The sequence below is a fragment of the Sciurus vulgaris genome (assembly GCF_902686455.1).
Source record: "Sciurus vulgaris genome assembly, chromosome: 5".
In the NCBI taxonomy this organism is placed as follows: domain Eukaryota; kingdom Metazoa; phylum Chordata; class Mammalia; order Rodentia; family Sciuridae; genus Sciurus; species Sciurus vulgaris.
In genome coordinates, this window is record NC_136465.1 from 114,112,046 (window position 1) to 114,130,142 (window position 18,097).

The following is an 18,097-nucleotide window of genomic DNA, read 5'->3' on the forward strand; positions in this document are numbered from 1 at the left end:
CCTGGGAATGTAAAACCTTGGCTTTGGTTCCACTTTTGTTTTTGTTTTCCCTTAGCTGAATCTCTTAAATTCTTCGGATTTCAGTTACTTTATCTACAATATATACATAATAGTTGGACCTGCATCTACATCTTTAATTGTATTTCACACTTTTGCCTATTGCACTTTGTGTTTGATTGCAGATTGTTTTGTTCCCTCTGGCCTTGTCCCCTCCTCTTGGAATGCACTCAGTTCTTTTAACTTCACCTTTTAACTACCCATTGGTCCAGGCCTGGCTTAGAGGTCTCCACCCTTATGGCCTAACTTGATTCTCCTGCAGCAGAACTGGTTCCTCTACCTGAATTTTAGTAATATATCTAGGTCTTCAACCCCACCTTAGAAAAGAAGATATTTTCAAGTTTCACTCAGTTTAGGTGTAGAAGGTAACAATTTCCAACAATCCTTATGGTTTTCTTTTTACCTCACTAATGTTAGTGCCATCAGCTTCCTCAAATGAAAAACACTTAAATAATGGGTGCGTGCACGCACACACATGCACACAATCCCATAAGTTCCTGGCAGAAAATCCTTGCCAAATTTGTTTTCACACACTTTGAACAGGTGTGCAGCACAGAGACAGGCTGTTAAGGGAAGATTACTGTTCATTAGACGTGATTTTGAAGTTTTGCTAATGAGTTCTATTGCTTGCTTTTGCACAACAAGTTTAGATGCTGCTTTCTGTTTTAAATAAAAACTACATTTTTTAAAAAAAAGTTTAGTTGTTGATGGACCTTTATTCATTTATTTATATGCGGTACTGAGAATCAAACCCAGTGCCTCACACATTCAAGGCAAACACTCTACCACTGAACTACAGCCCAAGCCCAGAACTACGTATTTTAAATTGTTGCTTTATTTTGTTAAAATTTTTCCCAATAATATAAAAAAGTGGTATTTTAATTGTTTTATTCACCAAATCAAATTGAAGCAAATGCTTGTGAGCTATTGAAAGGTGGCCCATTCTCAGGGTGATGGCTTAATGATGGACTTACATGGGACTCTTGTTCACTATCCAAGTTTGGTTACATAGAAGGAAAGGGACTTAATTAAGCATTCCTAAGTTTGATTCCTCTTTTTAACCTTAGTAGTTGATCAAGAGTTAGAAAATCTTATTCTCATCTGATTCCAGATGATTTGGGGCATGTCACTTTAACATGCAGTGTCTCAGTTTTTCTAGTGTAGAAAATTAAGATTATGCTAATAGCTAATATCCCACCTATTTTACAGAATTGTTCTAAAGATTATTTTTTTGACCTATATAAAACAAAACAGCCTATTGTCTATTGAATAGCCTATTGTTGCTTCAGTTTTCTTCATAGCACTTAACAACATCTGGCATATAGTATATTTATTTGTTTAATGTTCATCTCATATTCTCATCAGCTGGAGCAGTGCCTGCTCTATAGTAAGCATTTGATCAACATTTGTTGAACAGATTAATCTAATGAGATAATGCGTGTGAAAACACTATGTAGTTTTCTAAGTGCTGTGGATACAAAAGGTGACATTACAGTTTTTTTCCTAATGACAAATGTTCCCATCCTCCAGAATGAACTAAATTCCAGGGGGAAACAGGCCAACTACCAGTCTTTCTTTCTCAAAGAATTGATTCTGTTTAGGAACTTAAGGAGGGAATCAGGTAGTGGATTTCCTATTGTTTTGGCTATATTTTTAGAGGACTAGATAACTTGTTAAGTGCCACCAGGCTTACCACTCCTTTTGTGGAACCTTAGAATTAGAAAGGACTTTATAAAAGACCTTTAGGTAACAACCTCCACTTAGTGCTTAAATCTCTTCTTGATTTGTTGGTCACCAGTGTGTATCACACAAACGTTCTGTTGTGTCCACCTGCACTGAATGTTTTGCTATTTTCTTGGCTGTGTCAGTTGTTACCCACACTCTATTAACTAACTATAAAGGAAGTGAGAGAAACTGATGGGGAATATGTACCAGTTTGGGTGGCCTCATATAAAATGGGATTGATTTGTTCAACAGGTACTTCTTCAGTGAGGCATTCAGTTTTCTTGGAGAAAACAGTGATTCATAAAGTTCATTCTTTACCCTAAAATAGGTTGTAACTGGGTAGCATATAATATGGTGTCACTTTTGACAAGAGGGAAAGATTTAATAAGAAAAGTAGTGTTTGAATGCTGGGTGTGGTGGCACACACCTATAATCCCAGCACTTTTGGAAGGCTGAGGCAGGAGGATCTGGAGTTCAAAGCCAGTCTCAGCAGCATCGAGGCACTATGAGGCCCTGTCTGTAGATAAAATACAAAATAGGGCTGGGGATGTGGCTCAGTGGTCAAGTGCCCCTGAGTTCAATCCCTGGTACCCAAAAAGAAGAGTAGTGTTTGAATTAGGCCTTGGATTTTAGAAATGAGGGATGGACTAAAACATTCTAGGCAGAGAGCACAACACGAACAGACACGCTCAAAGACAATGGCATTGGACATGGTAGAGTGCTTGCCTCTCACGTTTGAGGCCCTGGACATGCAGTTTGATTGGAATGTGGGAAATGACTGAGGAGCAGTGGGAGAGAAGTCTGGGAAGGGAGATCTGGAGCCAAATCATGGAGGGCTGAGAATGTTAGACCCAGAAGTTTGGTCTTTACTTGATAAGCAATAGAGAGCTACCGAGGGTGTTATGTGATTACAGCCAACTTCAGGGAGGTGAATATTACAGAATTTAGGATGACTTCAAGGGAAAGAAAACTGGGACAGAGAGACCAGCTGGAAGTAATAAAGGATCTGAGTTAAAGTGGTGGAAGCAGAAATTAAGGGGAATGGATGAATTCAAGAGTTGATATAAAGATGAACTGATAGGATTTTGAGATTGATTTCAGAGGGTTAAGAAAGGATTCCATCATTCATTTGATAATGTGATAAATTGTTACTAAGCGTTTTCTATGTGCCCTGGCTCTGCCCCTTGTCCTGGGAACAAACAGACAAGCTGCATACAGTCCTAGAACTCAGTTTTGTTAGGGAGACAAGTAATAAACATATAAGAAAGTAAGGTGATTATGGGTAAAGATACATGGGTTAGTGAAGATAATGTGGTCCAGCCTTGATCCAAGTATTTCAGAGATTTGGAATACTCTTAACAATGTACAAGACCAAACTGGGAGATTCCAGAAGAATCGAAGGCTGTATTCTCTCTAAATATTCAGTGTTTAAAATAGGTTTCTAGCAAGTACCAAATTATAGTCTTTAAAAGGATCTATAATGCAGATATTCTGTGCTGTTAAAAATCAGTGCTGTTGCTCTGTTGAGTTTGCCTATCTTACAGTTTTACGTGGCAGGAGACCAGTACATTTTAACATCATTGTGATCTATGGGAGTGCCTAGACATAAACCTAGCATTCTCTCCAGAAAACATCCTCAGGTCTTCTGAGGTCTTTTACAAGCACTAAGTTGTGATTCCAAAGTTCTGAGCCACATATGTACAAGAGCCACTTTTTACCTGAACTCTAGGATGTGTGTAACTAGCTAATTACCTCAGCCATAAAATTCCACTGGTGGGTAGTTTTAGGAACTAGTTTCTTTTGGCTTCTCTAGGATGTGAGCTATGAAATCTTATTTTAATAAAAAAAAATGACCTGTTGATGGAGTTATTCAATCATAACCATTTAAATGTTGGGGGTCTTAAGATTACAATGATATTGATAATTTTCTAACAATATTTAGCCATCTCTTAAGTTCTTTTTTAGTCAAGGAGAGTCAAACTGTCATCCTTACACAGAGGGATACTTCTCTTATTCGTTGTTTCTAAATTCACATAAAAGTTAAAAGTGGGGGCTGGGGTTGTGGCTCAGTGGTGGAGCTCTTACCTGGCATGTGCAAGGCCCTGAGTTCAATACTCAGCACCACATATAAATAAATAAAAGATCCATTGACAACTAACAAAATATTTTTTTAAAAAATTATAAGTGGTTCTTTATATACAACCCTGGTTGACACAATTTAAGATTAGAATTTCTCCACTATATGGCAATTTTTGCTGACTCTAATTCTAGCAGAATTTTTGATACAAGCTCGGAAGATGCACTCCTATTCCATATACTTTGTTGAGGCTGCAACGTGTGGCCTGTGGAATCAAGTGTAAATAAGGGTCTTTCAATTTCCGATGGTAAGATACCCATCTCCTATTCAAGATCAGTCTCTCTCCTGCCTTTAGCCCTATCCCTTTCTATCTGCTGCCTCTGGACCTTCACACTCCTGGTTACCTCCTTCCTCTTTTGTGTGTTCAGTCTTCCCCCTCCTGTTGGTTCCTTCCCCCAGTCTATAAACACACAAAGCCTCTACCATCCTCACGGGTCCTCACATCCCCACCTAGGCTTCTTATGCCATTGAGAATTGTAAAAAGGAGCCTCTACTTGCCAACCACCCACCTACCTCCTCCATCCTTGCGGCCTCACTACTTCCTCATAATGTTTTCAGGATACGATCTTCCAAAGAAGGTAAGCTATCAAATCACTAAGTCAAAGATAGTTTTTGAGATCTTATCTCACTGAACCTCTGTGCTGTGTTTGGCACCACTGATAACTCTGATTCATGCAACTCTTTACTTCCTTGGCCTAATTTCCCTTAGGTCTCAGACTCTTCTTTTCTTTCTCTTTCATTCCTTTCTTCTTTCTCTTCAGTGTTCAAACTTCCCAGAGTTCAGTCCTTGGCCCTTGTTCCTCTCATTTGGCACTCTTCCTGGGTGATCTCATCCCATCTCTCCTTACCCAGCCTCCTGACTATCTCCAGCCTGGAATGCCTCTGCAGTATTCAGCATCTTCCCAGTGTGAATTTCCCACAAGTGACCCAGTGTGTTCAAAATAGAGCTCATTTTCTTCTCTCAAACCTCTTACCTTCTTTTACCTGCTATCCTAGTTGATGACACCACCATCCATCATCATTATTGACTATAATTTTCTTCATTCCTTGAGGATCATTATTATTAGGGAGATCTTGGTATAATGATGCACACTTTTAGAAGTAAGAAAAATTTTTGCCTCAGAAACATGCTTGTTCAAATTCCCTCAATAAATATATGGTAGAACCAGGTTTCATGTTCAAGGATCTGTGAATTTAACACTATAGTTTTTTTTTAATCATACTATATTTTGTTTGGGGTTTCTATTATCATTTTTAGAGCATTTCCTATCATTTTGCATTGCCTTAATAGGAAGTTGGTGTATTGCCTTTTTGTAATCCATTTGTTTCCTGTCGTTATCTTCAGCATAGTATGGGGCATAGAAAAGAGAAGAAGACTTTTAAAACTAAAATTAAGTAGTTTTTTTGGGTGGATGAGATAAGGGTGGAAAAGGTGACCATATAGTTTCAGTGGGTACTTAGCAAAAGGCTGGATGTAGTTATAGGATAGTTGATTTTAACTGTATCATTTCTTCATATCTCCAAGATCCATTCATACATTTAACAAGTATGTATGAGCTGTCTGTCTCATGCCAGGTGGGTCTCATGTTATGTACTCTGTGAAACTGAGAAAGCCCCACTAGAGGGAAGATAGATCTTGCCTTCACTGATCCTGGGGTCCAGTGAGAGATCCTGATATATAAATAAAAATGAGTATTCTGTGTTAGCTGCTACACTAGAAGTAAGTACAAGTGCTGTGGAGTTATACAGGAAGGAGGCTAATTCTGTTTGAGAGAGTTGAACCAGGGCTGCCTTCAGAGAGGAAGTGGTATTTGAGGTAGGCTTTGAAGTATTAAACCCCATTAATGTTAATTAACCCCATTAATATGATATTAGACCCCATTAATTTTAGGGTTTATGTATGCATTTAAAAATAAAGAAAATAACAAGTCAACTTAACAAAAAATTAAATGAAATATTAAAGCATGGTAAAAAAAAATTTCACCTGTCATAAAGGAAGAGAAAGAGTACGGTGTGAAGAACAGGGCATACAGAAGTTGAGAGACATGAAAAAGGGTGAATTGTTTAAAATAGTGAAGTTAGTTGTGATTGGAGCATAGGACATGGCATGGTAAGAGAAGGTCAGGTGCCAGACACAGGTTGGATCCCAACCTGTGCATATTGAGCAATGTTATTTCTCCCATTTAGAGAGTTGTCAGGTCTGAAATAACCTCTGGGGCTCATTTTGAGCCAGTGCAGCCTTGCAAGCAACTCCAGAGTTCTCTGCACCCTTCTAGCTTGTGCAGTGTCCCACTGGCTCATACCCAGTATGTGAGTAGTAGTTAATGTGAATATTAGCCCTTAGAGCTTTTAATGGTCATCCATGTTTGGAGCCAAAGAGCAGAAGTGGCAGTTGAGTGTGACAGCAGCAGCAACAGCATAATCACATTCTGTGCCAGTCACTGTGTTAAGGACTTCTAGTGACCTTTCATTTAACCCTCATAACAAGCTGACAAAAATAGGTGCTATCAGTTATTACCCTCTTTTATCAGTAAGAAAACCAAACCTTAGCAACCTGAAGTTAATTGCCTCAAATCATGATAGATAGTAAGTAACAACTGGGTTTTGAATCCAGGTCTGTCTGGCCTCAAAGCCTCTCAACCACTCTGTTCTGCTTCTAAGAAAAAGTGAGAATAGATTCTAGAATGTGAATTCAGTAGAGGGGTTTATTTGTTTTATATAATAAGCATGTGTTTTGCTGTACCCTAGAGCAGCTAGTCTGTACACCCTAAGAGGGTAAAGAGAAAGAAAGAGGTCACAGGCCAAATTCATGTCAAAGGGTAGTGGGGAAGAATGGCCATGGAGAAGGTTTAGACTTTCCCTCCCTGGGGAGCAGCATCTGCTGGTTCAGCAGGTACACAGTGCTGCTGTTGTGCCAGGTGTGCTTCCTGTGACCAGGATGTGGGCAGGAAGAGTGTCAGCTGCTTCAAATGTGGGTTGGAGGGCATGGTGTTACAAGGTCAAACCAAATGAGGAGGTGTATGAAGAAGGACCAGGAAAATGTATAGCCATGGACAGATGCGGTGCTAGCATTATTTTCATCCAGCCTAACCTGGGAAAAAGACCATAAATAAATAATTGTTATGCTCTCTGAGGCACATACAGCGACTTTTCTCTTTGTGAGTATTAAAGGGATTAGGTGGAAGAGGTTCCTTCACTGATCCAAGGATTAGCCCAGAAAACCTAGCATAGTAAAGAATTCCTGCCTGGAAGCAAGGAGATCTGGAACCCAGTTGCTTCTACTGTTCCTGTTGCTCAACTCTATGACCATAGCTTAGGCAGAGCACTTCACTTACTTTGTGTTGTTTTTTGGGGGCATTGGGGGCGGGGTGGTCTGTATAATGAAGAGCTAGATTCGATAATAGTTTTGAAGTTGTGTGTTTTGTTTTTGAGTCAGGGTCTTTCCCTGCTGCCCATACTGGTCTCTAACTTGTGAGTTCAAGTGATCCCTCTGCCTCAGTCTCCTGGGTAGGTGGGACTACAGGCATGTATCTGTGTGCCTGGCTTAAAGCTTTTTAAAATTGCAGTGTGGCATGATAAGTAAGAGTATAGACTTTGGAATGAGACTGCATTGGTTTAATTTGGGTTTCTTTCTTTTTTTATGTGTGTACTGGAGATTGAACTCAGGGGCACTTAGTCACTGAGCTGCATCCCCAGCCTTTTTATTTTTTATTTTTGAGACAAGGTCTCACTAAATTACTGAGGCTGGCCTCAAACTGTGATCTTCCTGCCTCAGCCTCCTGAGTTGCTAGGATTACAGGCATGCTCCACTACGTCCAGCTAGGTTTCATCAATTACTAACTATGTAGTCCTAGGCAAGTTACTTAACCACTCTGCCCTAATTTCATCATTATAAAATAGTACCTAAAAGAGTGGTTGCTGTGAGACAGTTATTGTAGAAAGCGTCTCAGGATACCTGCCACACAATAAGTGCTTAACAAACCTTAAATATTATTTCTTCAGACTCATAGGTAAAATTATCAGTGACCGAAAGGAATTTTTTTAAAAAATACGAGCTTTAGACATCACTTTTGCTCAGTTCCTGTTGTACTCAGATAGGGACTTGTAAGATGAGGGCTCTAAATATTCAAACAGAAGTGCAGTGTAGAAAAAAAGTTTGTTTTGACTAATCCCTCATGCCCTGCTTTAGTTCAGTATTTCTGAAGACAGCTGGGTCATACCAGGACACAGGTATTCTAGAAATACAGCCTAGTTATGCCTTTGCTGGAGCCTTCCTGGGACACATTGGGGCCATATAGCCTGTATTATGATTTCACTCAAGGGATCCACTAGGCAGATTAGCATTAAGACATCAAGACACTTCACCATGGTGGTGTCGTTTTCATTTGACAGGTCATTTATTTCTGAACCGCTTCATAGCCTGTTTATGTAGAATTTATTTAGATTCTGCTTTATATTTTCCTTTGTTAAAACAAGATTTTGAAAGGACATTTGTTGCCTGCTTCATTGGCCATATACATAGTTATTCAGAATCGAATGCCAAATTGCTGTTGATTATTGGACAGCTGGCCAGTTGCCCAATTCAAAAGAAGTACATAGGTCTGGGAGAACAGGGTGTATATAGTAGGTTCAGGCAGGCAAGAATTTAAGGCCAGAGGAGTCAGCTAAAATGAAAGGGTCGGGTAGTTGTGAAGATCAAAGCAGGTAGGATCTAGGGTCCAGGTGCTAGGAGACAGTCATAAGCCAGCGCCAGTAGCAGTTATAGCCAGGTAGACTCAAGGGGCCTTGGTTCCCACCTGCCTTCTTGTAAATTAGGTAAGCTTCTGAGCCCCCGATTGTTTGTTAGAGACAGGTCATCAGATGCTTATAGGTTACTTTTGCCTAATTGAGGTGATGACCTTTTAGGAGGTGGAAAACCTGGCTGAATGGAGAGTCATTCTCCTGGGCCGGGTGTCCTACAGCAAACCAGGGGCTGGATCATAAGCACTTCTCTAAGAAGGTGATATACTCTACCTATGCATCAAATACTCTTCTACATGTTCTTTCATGTTTACACACCCTTTGTTGTTTTAATTTCTAATTTTTGTATGGCTAAAAAAATTATTCCAATCTTGGGGTGGGAGTCGGGACATGTAATAAGTGGCAGCACTGCCGTACTGTGATAACTGTCTATTTGTTGTATTACATATGCAGTGTACTGGAATCTGTTTGGTTTGTATATGAATGTGCACAATATCCCTTTCCGTTTTTATGGGCCCCAAAAGAGAAGATATCTCACCCTGAGTTAGCAGCAGTGGCAATGTTCCCTCATCACATGTTCCAGGCCCCACGTTGCTAATTAGAAATGAAAAGCCTGTGCTTTTCAGAAGGCTCATTTTATCCGGCATGACACATTTATTAATACTCCATGCCACAATTTGCTAAGAGCCATTCCACGGCTTTTAATGGGCCTTGTGCTCTAACTCATTGACTGACTGTTGTTATAAACTGATATTGCCCCTTGGGCAGTAAATCACAGTCCAATTTCGATTTCCCTTCAACTCATTTACTTCACAAAGATCTAATTTAAGACAGATTGATGAAATACTATTGGACTTTATAGGCACCATGTGATTGTTGCTTACAAAGTACTCTCATAAAAGTGTGAAGTTTGCTGTCCTTCCTACTCTATCTGGGCTTCAAAGGCTTTTGTGTTGGAGCACAGTGTCGAACAAGGAATGAACCTTCTTTTCTGGATCTCATTTTTAGTTAAACAGTAATGACAGAGGTTTAATCACCCATGTGAATGGCTTAAAAAATCAATTGTATTTATGGTCAACGCATCACCAATTGTACCTGCTCATTCTGTCTCCCATATTCACTGTTCTGGAGAGTAGGGAAGTCAGGTGGAGTGAGAAGCAATATATGACACCTGCAGCTCTGTCCCCGAGACTGCTCCCTGCCGCCGCCTGCTGACACAAGTATGCTGGTCATGATAGTATCAAGCACTGTTGTACCTGGACTTAACAGACTTTTAACTTGAGAGAGCAAAATAACTAACTTAGGAGAGCTCTACCAAGATGTAATGTGAAAGAATAAATAATAATAGGCTTTCTCTTCAAAAGTATGGTTTACTGCTTTGTCGCACTTCATCTCCAACATGCTGTGAAATTTCCAAATCAGAGAATCACAGTTATCAGAACTGGAAAGAACCTGAGCACAGCCATTGGCCAGCCCTATCTCTCAATGAGGAAAATGAGATCCAGGGAGGTGTGATGGCTCATCCAGGCCATACAGCTATGTAGAGGTAGGTGAAGAAGAACATGAGCTGAGAGATGATCCAGTGGTTCCCAAAACCTGGTGGACACAGATTCTTTGATTATTCTGCAGACACATTTAACCAGAACTTCTGGAAGTGGGATTTATGAATCTACTCAGATGATTCTTATGCAGCCGATCCGACCTTAGTCAGAAACTGGTATTAGCGTATTCCATGGATCAAATCAGCTCTACCATCTATCTTTATGTGACCCATAAGCTCACTACAGTTTTTACATTCTTCAACAGTTGGACATGTGAAAATTGTATGAAATTTCTGTGTTCATGAAGTTCTGTTGGAACACGGCCACTCTTGTTTTTTACACATTGTCTGTGACTACTTGTGCACCACAGTGGCAGAGTTGAGTTTTTAACCACGGAAACCATATTGCCTATAAAGACTACATTTACTACCTGTGCATTGGCAAATAAAGGTGGTCGTCACTGGGTGTGTTCTCTTCATCACATAAGCGTTGCAGATATCAGTATTAACAGGGAAATGCCTAAGCTCTGAGGACTTGCGGTATTCCAAACATCATCTTGCTTTATGCAACACTGCCTGTAAATTATCTGTAAATCTGATTACCTTAATAATATTTTATTGTAATGCAACTTGCTACTTTAAGTGTGGAGGATTTGCTTCCGTTTCAGGAGGTTTAATGTGGACTATATGCTTGTTTCTTTTTGACTAGAGAAAATGTCTGTTTTTTTAATACATGATGAAGATAATAGGATGTAAATATTTGGAAAGGAAATGACAAGTGATTTTTATTCTATGTGCAGTGTTCAGTATCCAAATTATGGAAATATCTTCTTCAGGCATAAAATGTCCCTAATAATGCCTTTCTACTTACAAAATCATAGTTTTCAAAAATATTTTTTAGATGCTGATAGACCTTTATTTTATTCATTTATTTATATGTGGTGCTAAGAATCAAACCCAGTGCCTCACACATGCAAACGCTCTACCACTGAGCCACAACCTCAGCCCCAAACCATGGATTTTTAATTCAGTGAAGTTACCTAGTTTCCCTCAGCCTCCCACTCATCAGCTCATTGTTGTGTTAATTCAGAATCCTAGTTGCCTCCTAGTTTCTCTTCATCCAAGGTATAACAGTTTCAGTTCCCCAATGTCTTTTTCTTCTTCCTCTTCTCCTTTTCCGTTATCTTAGACAACATGAGCCTTGTTTATTAACCAATAAACAAACATTGATTGAGTGCCTGCTGTATGCCAGGCACTGCAGGAACTAATTTTATGATAGGAAATACCCCCTGTGGTACCACTAGACCTGTGTTTCCGTTGTGGCAAAATTAAGACACAAGGAGTAGAAGATGCAGAACCTGTCACTTTTTAAAATGCTGTTGCTTGTTTTCTACAGCAGTAGGCAATTTAGTAAAGGCCTGGCCTGATGGTTTGCAGGGGCACGGCCAGTGGTTCTTTCATTGTTGCTTTGCTACTTTATGTAGTGTGTCCCAGGGGCTCAAATTTCCCATGCACCACAGAATCCATCCCCCATACCATCTTCATTCTCTGAATATAGCCACGAAATTGCCTCCCAATCTGGCACAGTAGAAGCTGAAAGAGGCTCTGAGCTCCACATAATAAACTGCTCTCTGCTACCTGAGCTTCGTAGGTGGTGACCCTCTCCTGGGCTTTTGTAAGATGCAGAGGGGCTAATAATCTCTCCTTCACCCATACACTACAGAAGTATCATGAGATTGAATGAGGAGGTTATTTGAAAGGCTGTCAGTTTCACAGAGAGGGTTGCTATAGAAACACAGAGGGCTACAAGTACTTCAGAGAAGGGGTTTGGGGAAAGTCCTGCCCTGTTTGTTTCTTTGAGAAAACAAAAAAAATGGAAGTCAGAGATCTACCCTTGATCTGCTTCATGCTAACTTTAGATCTGTTTCCTTTTGCTTTTAGGATCAGACTTTCTCTGCAGCCTTTTCCTCCAGAACCAGGACACTAGTACAGGAAGAGCATTATTGCAGTGCAGTATCAAATATGGGATGATTGAGTGGGTGTTTCCAGAATGTATATAGCTTTCTTATTAGGAAGATACTAGTGTGACTCTGGCAGACTAAGAAAGGAACAAATAAAAGGAACTTAAAAAAAAAAAAAATCTACCAACAGTTTATTGGGAGCACATGGACTAAGCATTTTATTGGAACTGTGGGAGGAAGTATAAAAGTGGTTCCTGCCTTCAAAGAGCTTACAGCCTAGTTGTAGGGTAGGGGTAAAAAAAAGATAATGTTAGTTGTGGGTTTTTCATAGATGGTCTTAATCAGGTTAAGGAAGCTTTTCTTTCTGGTTTGTTGAGTGTTTTTATTATGAAAGGATGCTGGGTTTTGTTAAATGTTTTTCTGCATTTATTAATGAAAGTTATGTGGTTTTTCTTTATTTTTAAAATTTATTTCATCATTCGGTTTTCATATGCTAAACCATCTTTGCATTTCTTGGATAAATGCCCCATGGTCATGGTGCATAATCCCTTTTATATGCTGGATTTGGTTGCTGGTATTTTTGTTGAGGCTTTTTGTGTTCATATTCATGAAGGATATCAGTCTGGAGTTTTCTTGTGATGTGACTATCTGATTTTATATCAAGGTAATACTGCCCTCAAAGAATGAGTTGGGAAATGTTTCCTTCTTGTCTGTTCTTTGGAAGAGTTTGTATTAATTCTTTAAATATTTGGTAGAATTCATTATCGAAACCATCTGGTCCTGGGCTTTTCTTTGTGGATGTTCAATTTTTTTAATGCAAGGTACAAAAGATTATTTATTGTTTAATCTCATTTGAGGAAGAGAATTTTTAGGGATATACCTTATCTGTATGCTTATATTTATGCAGAAAATTTTTGAAAGGATATGACCCCACCACCACCAAAAAAAAAAAAAAATGGCAGCAAAGGTTATCTTTGGGTGAGAGGATGATATTAGTCATTCATTTGTCCCCCCCCCTCCCAGTATTGGGTATTGAATCCAGGGGTATTATAGCACAGAGCTATATCCCCATCCCTCTTTTATTTTGAGACATGGCCTAAGTTGCTTTGACTGGCCTCAATTTTGCAATCCTCCTGCCTCAGCCTCCTGAGTAGCTGGGATGACAGACCTGTACCACTAGGTCTGCTTTTTTGTTTGTTTGTTTTTAATTGTAAGCATACATTGCTCTAAATTAAAACAACAAAAACTACTTAAAATGACTTGCCTTTTGCCATAGCTCTCTGTGTTTACCTCTGACCTTATCTCCTTAGGGACTCCTGTTCTAGTAGACCCTGCTTTTCTGGCATCACAGGCTGCTGCTCCCCTGCCCTGTTTTATTCTCCATTAACACAAAATTACTTGTCAACTCCCTAAAAACAACCCACAGTTACACTGTTGTGCTTCTTTGTACATGCAGTGCTGTTTGTTCCCTTTCGTGGCTATCCCTTCCCCTTTTATCTGCCCAATTTTTCTTAATTCCTATTTGTCCTTAAAACTCCTTCCTAATATGATTTACCTTTCTTTATAACACTTCCCAACTCACTGTCCTTTTTATTCTCCACCCAAGGGGGTGAAATCTCCCTTCTTCAGCTCTTTTACAATATACATATTTTATTTTGAGTTTTGTACTTACCCTGCATCATAATTACTAGTTCACATATATGTCTTCCCTAAAAGTACAGTTCTATTCAATTTTGTGTCTCTGGAGCTTAGCACAATGCTTGGCACAGAATAGATGCTCAAAATTAATTGAATTGAAATGAATTCATAAGACAAAGCATTCTGCGTAGGATAAGCAGTGTGAGCAAAGGCCAGAATTCATGCCTTATTATAACCTATTCTGGGGACTTGGACTAGTTTGGCTACATAGGAAGATTCATGCTAGGAATACAATTGAAGAATTTTGGCAAGGTCGATATTAGAAACTCTTAAAAGCCAGATAGAGCAGACTTGGTAGATAAATACTGATATATTGGTTGAATGAAGAGCTCTTTTTACTTTCTTCCAGTCTTTACTCAACTGTCTTCCCAGTAGGCTTACCCTGACCACCTTCTTTAAAACAGTCACCTCTCCATTTATCCATCCTCTGCCCAGCATTCTTGTCCTTTCCCTGGTCTTCCTCTCTTTTCCATAACAGATCACCTTCTATGGACCACAGTCTATATAATTTACTTATTCATTATGTTTTATTTATTGTCTTTCCTCCCCATTGCAATATAATAGAACTGCATTGTTCATTAATAATTCCCAAGCACCAACAATATCATCTGACACACAGTAGGGCTCAGTCATCACTAGTTGAGTAAATGAATCCTAAATTAATAAACTTCAGTGTCTTGTCCAGATCTGGCATGGATAGCTTAGGTATAATTCAAATGTCTTATTTCTGAAAGAGACAAATTTATTTTGTAAAACTGCCAAGATTATGCCCACTACTTATAATATAATCTGGGGTAGGGCAGGAAAACGGAGGTGAGGGGGTGGAAGATATGATGCCTTAATGTTTCTTGCTTTCAAAGTCAAATAGAGGGCTGGGGTTGTGACTTAGTAGTAGAGCACTCGCCTAGCATGTGTGAGGCACTGGGTTTGATCCCCAGCACCACATAAAAAAATAAAGATATTGTGTCCATCTACAGCCAAAAACAATACTTAAAAAGCAGAGGTGTAAAAATTGTAAATACCTTTGAGTTTATTTATTCCTTACCTAGAAAAGTGTTGTTTTATATGGTGATTAATTCTCATGCTTTAATCATTTCTCTCTTTTTCTTTCTCCACAGACCTTTGTAGTATTAAACAGAGGGAAAACTCTCTTCAGATTTAGTGCCACGCCTGCCTTGTACATTTTAAGTCCTTTTAACCTGATAAGAAGAATAGCTATTAAAATTTTGATACATTCATATCCTTTTCTTCAAATGTGGAGTGAGTGCAACAACTGCATGATTATATATGTCCTGATATTTGACAACTGAAATTATATTTTATGCTTTTTTATTTTTTAAACCAATAGTAGAGTTGGCTGTCCCACTAGTCAGAGGTTTAAGACTGAGGTCCTTACAAATTGCAAGCTGAACTGTAGCAAATTCTTTTTCTGAGGATGATATCACTGGAGTCTGGAATTTTGTTAGTGTCATGAGGGACAAATTAAGCTGGTAACCTTCTATTGAAGTCTTGGCTTTTTAATTTCATCCCATGGGAGACTATTTAGCTTGTTAACATATTAAGATCCAGTACGAAAATTTTTTTGAAACTGCTTCTAGAGTTGTGAATAGTCAAATGAATGCTTTAGAGAGCTGCCTTGAATTTTTTTGATTTCTCCAGCAGCAAGTTTAGAAAGAATCTGTGATAGTTCTCAGGTGAAATAACCTCCTTGGTGCAAAGGTTTAGATGCAGATTGCAGGATAGATATGAATATTTTCTAGGATTTTTACTCCCCTTAAATAAAAAAATGTTGATTTATTCATGTGACCTGGCTTTTACATCCTATCAATATAGAAGACCATATGACACATGAAAAATTATGTGATGGGTTTATCAACTCTGCATAGTGACTTTAAACTTGCATGCTTGGTATTTAATTTAATAGCACTTTAGTCTCGTGTGTCAGAGTATTGTGTCCTCCAAAGGGGATGAGGAAATCAGCAGTTGAACTTAGCCAATGAGTTTAGTAAGCCCTGCCACATCGCAACTCTAGGAATATAGCAAACTGGTTCTGAAATCGTGGTTTACAAGCAATGTAGTTCATAAATCAGAAGATTTATGGGAAATAAATAATTTACAAAGGACTTCTTCCCTTTCTATTACATCAGAGGTGGAGTGCTTTTTTCTCTTCTGGTACCAAAGAGTATGTTTTTATACTCTCTTTTGGTTCCAAAGGGTATGTTATTGTACTCTGAAACAAAATCCAGCTGGAAGAAGTATTTTCTCTTCTACTAGTAGAATAAAGATGGGGAATGTCATTAAGAAGAGAGAATGGGTTAGCAGCAAATGAGATACAGCTTACATGCTTGTTAAAGTGATAGTTTGAGTCTGAGAATCTCATGTCAACCTGAAACAATTGAATTTTCCTCAAATGAGAACAGAAAGAGCTGAGAAAGATGTGGATGGAATGGCAACAAAATGGTTTGCTATCCATAAACTTTCCTGGGTACTTTTAGAACGATTGAATACATTTGCCCCAATATCTAAGTCAGGAGAATGGGAGTGCAATGTCCTTGAAATCTGTACCTAACATGTTTTGATTGCATTTCTGTATTGGGCATATTCAGTGCACGCTGGCTAGCACTTTGTTCCCAAAGACAGTTCAGCCCTCTAGAAGAACTAGGAGAAAAAAATGAACCATTAATTATATGAAGATTTTCAAATAATTAGATATGTAAGGTAATTAACTTAACAATAAGTGAATACTGAACAATAAAGATTTATTTTTTCACCTGATGATTTTTAAGACTGATAACTTCTGGCTACTGTACACAAAGTTAAGGTATTTGGAAGCTTATTCTATAGTTGAAGTGAAAAGTAGTAAAAAGAGGAAATATTTATCCAAAAGTTATAGAACAGTGACAACCCTATTGAACGAAGAACCACCTGCCCCATCCATCCACAGTTCTCCAGTGGGGATATACACAGTGTCTTTCTTTGTTGGTGATAGTGACCAGTTTTCATTATCAACATGCCTTTCCTCCTCTTCTGTGCTTTATCTCTGTTCTGTTGATTCAGATCTTGTGATACCCAGTTCAAAATGTGTTTGTATTCTGAGAAAATTTTTTTTAAAAAACAGCCAGATTTTGTGTGTTCCCCCTTGACTCTTCTCTACAGTATTTAGCATGATCATTATGTGCACTATTTTGACCAACTGTGTATTCATGACTTTTAGTAACCCTCCTGACTGGTCGAAGAATGTGGAGTAAGTAGCCCATTTATATGTCTGCTTGTTTGCTTTAAAGAATTTTAAGTTATTGAATCTTGTGCTTCGCCAGTTTATCCATGAAGGAAAAAAAAATACTTATTACCACTATTTCATGGAGAAGAGTGAAGATACATGTGGAATTTAGGAAATATTTTAAGACGTCAGCTCTTAAAAAAGAGCAAAGTCTGCTCCCACCTCTGCCCTTCTTGTGCTAGCCAGTGTTTGCCCATGGCTCCATCACTGTTCTGTGTCTTTTAATTCCTGATGGTACTCTCTTCTCCAGCTGTAGGTTTCCCTTTCTTTTGAAGTAGCGCTGGGGGACTGCTCATCTGCTCCAAAATGATCACATACTGGATGGCAGTACAGTATTATTTCCTTGAAATATCACTAAAACCCCAGCATTCCGGAGTTCCAGATGTGGGCATTTCACTGAGTTTCATTCAGAATGCTCCTTTCTCCTCCTCATTCTGTCCTACCACTTTGGTGATGCCCTTACCGTCCTGGCAAAACCACACCTCAGGCCAGTGTAATCTTGAAAGGTTCATTTGAACTTCCTGTTTGTTCAGAAATGACCTTAAGCTCTCCATTTCTTTGACAGGTACACATTCACAGGGATTTATACATTTGAATCACTAGTGAAAATCATTGCAAGAGGTTTCTGTATAGATGGCTTTACCTTTTTACGGGACCCATGGAACTGGTTAGATTTCAGTGTCATCATGATGGCGTAAGTTCTCTGCTTACTTTATTGGGGTTCTGGGTGTGATCGTGTGTGTAGGGGAGGATACTCCTGGATGTTTGCATGACCGTGTTTGTAAGTGAGAATTTATGGACTCAGTGGTATAAGAATTAATAGGTACACGCGGGGACTTTTGCTTATGGTTCTTGCTTGTGAGGACCTTTTGTTTTTCAGGCAGCAACAGTGTGTTTATGTGGAGAAGATAAGCAGAGTCTTTATAGCTGGGAGGGAAAGTAGAGAGTAATTTTCCATG

At 38.9% G+C, this 18,097-nt stretch overlaps 1 protein-coding gene across 5 annotated transcripts in view; it reads left to right on the top strand.

Moving 5' to 3' along the window:
• The window catches only part of SCN8A (sodium voltage-gated channel alpha subunit 8), a 181,802-nt gene that overhangs the window by 64,156 nt on the left and 99,549 nt on the right, over positions 1–18,097 (top strand). For 4 of the 5 annotated variants that reach the window (XM_079139767.1, XM_079139766.1, XM_079139769.1 and 1 more), the window contains exons 3-5: positions 14,977–15,094; positions 17,012–17,102; positions 17,704–17,832. In XM_079139767.1, coding sequence (XP_078995893.1) covers positions 14,977–15,094; positions 17,012–17,102; positions 17,704–17,832 — 338 coding nt within the window. Of the gene's footprint in view, positions 1–14,976; positions 15,095–17,011; positions 17,103–17,703; positions 17,833–18,097 lie in introns of those variants that run through there. The other variant, XM_079139770.1, reaches the window with a different exon arrangement.